Source organism: Myotis davidii, unplaced genomic scaffold (assembly GCF_000327345.1).
Source record: "Myotis davidii unplaced genomic scaffold, ASM32734v1 scaffold1126, whole genome shotgun sequence".
Lineage (NCBI taxonomy): Eukaryota > Metazoa > Chordata > Mammalia > Chiroptera > Vespertilionidae > Myotis > Myotis davidii.
The window spans coordinates 68,922-76,605 of record NW_006296800.1 but is presented as its reverse complement, the minus strand read 5'-3'; the positions used below and the strand labels follow the sequence as shown (position 1 = coordinate 76,605).

Below are 7,684 nucleotides of genomic sequence, written 5' to 3'. Positions count from 1 at the left end.
AACATCACCAGTGACTTTGAGCATGTTTTCATAGGTCTCTTGCCCTTCTGTATGTCTTCTCACAAAATGTGTCTATTTAGATCCTTTGCCCATTTTTTTAGGTATTTTTATTGATTTTTTTACAGAGAAGAAGGGAGAGGGATAAAGAGTTAGACACATCGATGAGAGAGAAACATCGATCAGTTGCCTCCTGCACACCCCCCACCTCCAGTTGGTTTTAATATTTTTTTCTTTATTGCTAGTTTTCAGATATTATGACATATGCTTTACTGTGGCTTTATTTGTATTTAGTTTGCCTGAATTCACTGGGTTTCTTGACTCTTTGAGTTTTTCATTTTCCTTAAATTTGGAAGACTTTCTGTCATTTTAAAAGTATTTTTCCTGTTGTCTAATTACAGATATATTAGACATCTTATATTGTTCTACAGATCACTGAGGAAGCTCTTGATAGTGTCTGTTGCTATGCCAGCCCACTCAATGATTTTTTCTTCTGCAGTGTCTAATCTGCTGCTATTCACAACAAATAAAATTTTCATTCAGAAATTGTACTTTTTAATCTCTAAAATATTCATGTATATCCTTTATATCAGCCACTTAAACCCTCACTATAAATTTATTAGTATTTTCTTTTAAATACTTGGGTGTATTTATAATAGTTGTTTTATTTTTTCCTTTTTAATGAATTTATTAAATTTATTAGAGTGTCAATGGTTAACAAAATTATACAGGTTTCAGGTGCACAATTCCACAACATATCTGTACACTACATTGTGTGTGCACCACCCGAAGTGAACCCTACTTCCATCACCATTTGTCCTCCCTATATCCTCTTGCACCACCCCCTACTCCAACTCCCCCTGGCAATCACCACACTGCTGTCTGTGTCCATGAGTTTTTTCTCTGTTTTAACTTTTTTGCTCAATCCCTATCCCTACACCCAGACCCCTGAGAGCTATCTATGAGTCTGTCTCTATTTTTCCTGTTATTTCATTTTGTTCATTAGATTCCACATATGAGTGAAATCATGTTACTTGTATTTCTCTGACTGGTTTGTTTCACTTTGCATAATGCTCTCTAGGTCCATCTATGCTGTCGCAAGGAGTAATGTTTCCTTCTTTTTTTTACTGCTGAGTATTCCGTTGTTTAATCTACCACAGCTTTTTTATCCACTTATCTACTGTTGGGGATTTGGGCTGCTTCCAAACTGTGGCTATTGTAAACAATGCTGCAATGAGCATAAGTATTCAGATATTGTTTCCAATTAGTGTTTTGGATTTTTTCAGATAGAGTTTTATAAATGGGATTGCTGGGTCAAAAGGCAGTTCCATTTTTAATTTTTTGAGGAAATTCCATACTGCTTTCCACAGTGGCTTCACCAATCTGCACTCCCACCACCAGTGCACAAGGGTTCCTTGTCCTCCACACTTGTTGTTTGTTGATTTATTAATGATAGACGTTCTGACAGGTATGAGGTGATATCTCATTGTGGTTTTAATTTGCACCTCTCTGATGATTAGTGACATTGAGCATTTTTTCCTAAGTCTATTGGCCATCTGTATGTCCTCTTTGGAGAAGTGTCTATTCAGATCATTTGTCCATTTAAAAAAAAATGGATTGTTTGTTTGTTTTGGTGTTGAGTTTTATGTTCTTTTTATATTTTTTATTACAATAGCTGTTTTAAATATTTGAATGCTTATCTCACCATTGCTGTAATCTGTGGATCTGTTTCTTTTGACTATTTTTTCCCCTTGTGATTATTTGTCACGTTTCTACCATTTTTGTATTACTAGCAATTTTTTTATTAGAGACTGAACATTGTGAATTTTGTGTAATTGAATACCTGGATTATATATTGTAGGGAGCGGCTATAGGGTTAAGCCTCGGACTGACCTGTTGGCAAAGCCACAAACAAGTCCCAGCTTAGAGAGCACAGCCCTGTTAGCATAATTAGGCTTGACCTTATGACGCTCCCTAGATCCTTCCTAGGTAGCTAATGGGCTGTGGAAGGTGTAGCAAGTGCTGCCAAAACAAGTGAAACTCACAAGAACATTATAACTATGGTGACCATTACTTTGTCTACCTCTGGCTATAAAATAAAGGCTCAGCTTGCCTCTGGATCTCTCTCTGTGGCTTCTGCCAAGCACAGGAAGATCCACCTTTGTCTGTCTTTTCTTCATCTTTTGCCGCCCTCCCTCAGGCTTGCGAACCCTTGGCTGAGCTGGCTTGGCACAATCTATTTTTCTGTTAAAGGGTGCTGGATTTAATTCTGACGGGCAGATCATTTAACTCTTTTGAGGCTTATCTTTAAACTTTATCAAGCATGTTTACTCTAGGGTTATTTTATTACTAATACTAAAATATTTTCCTCTGAAGGTTCTAATGAATGCCCCCAGTGTTCAGGGAGGACTCTGCAATTTAATCGATGACAACTGAATAATTTCCCATCCGTGGAAGCTCTAGAAATTTTTTAACTTATATCTCCCCAGTTATTCAATAGTTGTTTGCTGGGTTCTACATATGTGAACAAGGTCAAATGTATTAATAATTAAGAAAAATCTTTGATATCCTTACTTATTTTCCTGATGATACTATTAGTTACCAAAAACTTATATTATTCTTTCTGACTATGATTATGGAATTTTCTACTTGTCCTTTTGTTCTGATTTTTATTTTTCCTTTATATCTTTAGGTGCATATAAATAAAGGATTATTATACCATTCTGGTATATTGATCTTTTTCTTTATTAAATGCCCCCTTTATATAAGTTCCCATTGCCTTGAATTCTACCTTGTCTGATACTTGAAAAGCAATACTAGCTTTCTTATAGATGCAATTTGTATAATATGCCTTTCAACATTCTCTTAGGTTCACCCTTTCTCTGTTCTTATATTCAATGTGAATCTTCTATAACTATTCTATAGTATTATTTTATTTGGAATAGTGACAGAGTAGAGATTTAGCGCCAACTAGAGCTGACAGGTTCCAACCCTTGGGCTCTTACAGCTTGAGCTACATTGCTTCCCTAAATTGCATGTCCTCTCAGTTTCCATGTTCTCCTTGGCTGGTCCCATCCACTTCTGCAGTTGTCACTAGTCATAGTGATGAAGATACCCAATTCCACATCTCTAGCCCAGACTGTTGTCTTCTCTGGCTCTACAGATTTTTATGCACTTCTCTAGTGGAACTCTTCTGAATGTCCCAAGTATATTTCAATCTAAACGGGTCCAAAATTTGTTCCACCACTCATCAAGATGAACAGTTTCCTGCTACAAGCTTCCTGCTCAGTGATCATGTCATTCATGTAATCCAGTCTTTTTTCTGTGCATGGCACTTTTCAGTTTCAAAAATAAATAGTATTGTCCTGTTCTATAAGTAAATTTATTCACTTAATGTTCCCAAATTTGCCAATTGAGGGTGGATCTGCTGAAATGAAAACAACTGTTTTCAGTTTTGAAAAACAGGAGCTAACTGAAAGTTGGTCAAATGTGATCCAATTAGCTTTGATGAGCACAGAAGATAGACTATAAAATAAACATAAGCTAAATGTATCTCATTGGCAGGGGCTTTGTAAGACACAGTATTCTAAAGTTTCTGAGTCTGGCTTAACTTGACTAAATGTAGGATGATTAAAAGTTCACAAGTATTTTCTTTGGATGATTGGATTATGGCATTGTTTATATTCTCTGAAAATCCAAATATGTAATAATGGTCTCGTATTACATAATTATAAAAAGTTACATTTTAAAATGTTCCTCACAGAAACTTTTAAAACAGGAGTGTAAAAATTAACCACCCTCAAAGACTCAATACTTAAAAATTTTAATATGAATAATTAAATGCATTATTATGTTAGTAAATATCTACTATATCAGGTACTGTGCTAGAAACTGAGCTCCAGGATGATTAAGACAAAAATTATTATAAAAGGGCACAAGCTTGCATAAAAATGATAATGCCTAACTTATTTAATAATGTTATAATTATCATGTTTATTACTAGATTCATGATTAATAATATCATTAATAATAACTGCATGCATTGATAGGATATTTGGAAAGATAAAAACAGTACTGGTTTCGCCCTAACCGGTTTGGCTCAGTGGATAGAGTGTCGGCCTGTGGACTCAAGGGTCCCAAGTTTGATTCTGGTCAAGGGCATGTACCTTGGTTGCGGGTACATACCCAGTAGGGAGTGTGCAGGAGGCAGCTGGTCGATGTTTCTCTTTCATCGATGTTTCTAACTCTCTATCCCTCTCCCTTCCTCTCTGTAAAAAAAAAGTCAATAAAATATATTTTTAAAAAACCAATAAAACCAAAACAAAACAGTACTGGTTTAAATATATACACTGTTTAATGCAATCCAATCTTAGAAATGTTTTATTTTGGAAAAGCATATTCTTTGTGGAATCCAATAAGGTAATTTAGTCACAATATTTGTGAAGTGGTTTAATCACCGTCAGTGTTTCTCTATGCTTATGTTGTCAAAACTCAGATGCATCAAAATCACCCGAGGAATTGTCAAAACAGTAATTCCTGTCGGGTGATTGGGGGTGGCATGGAGGGTTGAGAATAGGAAGTGTCAGCATTTTTCACATTTTCCCTAGGTGATTACCAAGCAAGTAAATGGTCTGTGTTAATGTAAACACTGACACATACAAGGTTTAAAAAAAATTACGGATTTGGGGTTAGAGAACTTTTTTACCAAGTTCCTTTGAAAATGAAAAGTAATACTTTCCAGGTAAGTAGTTACTTGCCTTAGGCCACTTAATTATAAAAGACAGTTAGGAACAGCACTGAGCTGGGTCCTGAACTCCATTATAGCTGATTATCAGTCAAAATAATTAATAATTAAATATCTTCTATGTCAGGCACTAGTAACTGAGCTCCAGGATGATTAAGACTTAATCACTATCTTGAGTAGGGCACACACTCAAGCAAAAATAATAATGCTTAAAAACTTAGTATTGTTTGTAAGAACTTACAAAGCAGTTTGTTTCAGGTGTGGTAGGGATAAAAATGGGAAAGGAGTGTTTCAGCTTTAAAATATGATTCCCTAATATAATTTCCATGTCTTAAGGTAAGTCTGTTAAACTGGTTGGGCAGGCCTGTCCAGATGCTCTTTTGAGAAAATCCCCAAAAAGGATAGAAACACGGGCAAAACAGCTTTTAACCTGCTTGTTTTGAAATATATTTTTTATCGATTACAGAGACGAAAGGAGAGGGAGATATAGAAACATCAATGATACCAGAGAATCGTTGATCAGCTGCCTCTTGCACATCCCCCACTGGGGATTGAGCCCACAACCTGGGCATGTGCCCTCACCTGCCTGGGAATGGAACCGTGACCTAATGGTTCATAGGTCGAGGCTCAACCACTGAGCAACACTGGCTGGGCTAGCCTGCTTGTTTTGATGTCCTGAAGGAGTGCATCTTGGACACACCATGGTGACATCTAGATGTGTCTCCTGAGCTAGACCCCAGTGCCTTCATGTCCGAGTTCTTTGAAGAGGAGGGACATAAAAATAAACCGTAGCCCTAACCGGTTTGGCTCAGTGGATAGAGCATCAGTCTGCAGACTGAAAGGTCCCAGGTTCGATTGCGGTTGAGAGCATGTGCCTTGGTTGCGCGCACATCCCCAGTAGGAGGTGTGCAGGAGGCAGCTGAGCAATGTTTCTCTCTCATCGATGTTTCTAACTATCCCTCTTCCCTTTCTGTGTAAAAATTAATAAAATATATTTTTTAAAAAATAAATAAAAATAAACCCTAAAGTTATTTGGTTAAGAGCCAACATTAAGACCAAGAACCATGGGAATGGTGTTCACTTGATAAGCAATTATAAAGGGAAGATAAAGGCATTTTTTAAACTTCTGTAGAGGCCAAAGGGGGATTTAGCTCACCAGGGACTCCAGAAAAATCAGTGAGGTTTTGTTACCTTGACGACTCAACTCTTGCACATCAGCAACAGGAGCCAGCAGAAGGGCAAGTATGCTCAACTGATAAGGCAATGCACAAGGGAGCAAGAGTATTGCAAATATCAGAGAACTGGCAAGGTGGAACCCACATACTTTGGCCCTCTGTACTTATGAGCATGGGTGAAAGCTTCCTTTAGTCATTCCCACATCTGATGGGGGCAGGATTCTGTTAAATGCTGAGGAGTTGCATAGGAAGTAGCTCAACACAGTTGTACACCTCATTTATTCCACTCTGCAGCCTGTCAGGCAAGCATTAGTCCTCATTTTACATAAAACTGACTCTAAAAAAAATGTATCTGTAATAAAAAAGTTTATCTTTCAACTAAGACTGGGAGATATTTAAAGTTCATTCTTTAAGTTTGTTGAAGCAGTATTATGTTCCTGTACTACATTCACAGATTCACTGAAAAAAATTGTTTTCATTACTCCTGAAACTCCAGATAATTAAAGGGAAAAAATCATAGACTAGCCAACCACAGAGAAATGTTCCCTGATTAACACCCTGAGGGATTTGATTTCAGATTTTGGGGGGAGAACTCCTATATAAAAGGTGGGGCAAAAGTAGGTTTATAGTTGTTCATATGTAAAGTAACACAAGAATTAATAACACAAGTATAAACTGTGTTTGGTGTACTCACAACTGTAAACCTACTTTTGCCCTCCCATATGTGTGTGTGTGTGTGTGTGTGTGTGTGTGTGTTTAATGAGACAATAAATGTATAGGTTGATTTTTATTTGCTTTATTAACTTTACATTTTTCCATGCAAATGGGTGAAACTACTATTGGCAGAAACAAGACTGTGTGCCAAGGCAATCTCCAAGTAGAAGCTGGTAACACAGAACCCACTTGACACATGGAAATTACATGAGGTTCATAGCAAACAGATCAGTAAAGGCCTATCAGAAAACGCAAGGAAAAAGAAAATAACAGTGGGAATCACAGTATTAATCTCATAGAAAATGGCAGGAATCAAGGCATAAGGCAAAATTCATCATGATGGTCATGGTGATTAGAGAGCTCCCCCATAAGGATACGCAGGCAATTCCTTAATTGCAGCTCCCTAAGTTTTCTCCTGATTTCTCTCATCTCCTCCATGAACATTTCCATATCATCTCCATCTCCGCCCATCCCATCATTGACCTGCCTATTGGGTATGGCCCATCGGAAGTTAGGGGCCAGTCGGCGGGCCTGTCCCCGTCGATTATTTCCAGCTGGCTGGTGGCCTTCACCTCCTCCCAAAGGGCGGTCTTCCTCTCCATTCTGCATGGGCTGCTCCATTTCCTCGTTTTCGTGGTGGATATCTGCCATGATGAGATTTTTTTCCAGGTTGTTTTTCTTTGAACACAAGTAAGACAAAGGCAAGGAGTGACTGAATGCTTGGTGCACTGACCAGTAGGATTCAGAGCCTGATATCAAAGGTTTTTAAAGTGTCATTTTTCCCCACCTCAGGAGTTTCGTGCGCCCTCTAGGGGGCCTCCATTCCAGCCCCACCCTCCAGCTCGCTCCTTTTCCCTCCCTCCCACAAAGCCCACCATTTTTCCCTTCCCAGAGCTCAGGATACAGCAAAATGGAGGACGGGGGACTGGGAACAAGAACTTGGGGGAGGTCTCTGACTGGGCACTGCTCCCGCCCCCCGACCACCGTACCCCGCACCCACCTGGGCCTATCCTTGCAGGCGGCTCCTCCTCCCGATTCTCGCCTGGAGCGCGCG

The 7,684-nt window shown here is 38.5% G+C and overlaps 1 protein-coding gene across 4 annotated transcripts in view; it reads right to left on the bottom strand.

Moving 5' to 3' along the window:
* Positions 1-6,692: 6,692 nt before the first annotated feature.
* The window catches only part of NGFRAP1 (nerve growth factor receptor (TNFRSF16) associated protein 1), a 1,524-nt gene continuing 532 nt past the window's right edge, over positions 6,693-7,684 (bottom strand). Inside the window, exons 1-2 of one of the 4 annotated variants that reach the window (XM_006772505.2) lie at positions 7,631-7,684; positions 6,693-7,308 (exon numbers count right to left, since the gene is read on the bottom strand). In XM_006772505.2, the coding sequence (XP_006772568.1) occupies positions 6,943-7,281 (339 nt within the window). In that variant the 5' untranslated portion in view covers positions 7,282-7,308; positions 7,631-7,684 and the 3' untranslated portion in view covers positions 6,693-6,942. Of the gene's footprint in view, positions 7,343-7,630 lie in introns of all 4 variants that reach the window. The other 3 variants (XM_006772507.2, XM_006772508.2, XM_006772506.2) reach the window with 3 other exon arrangements.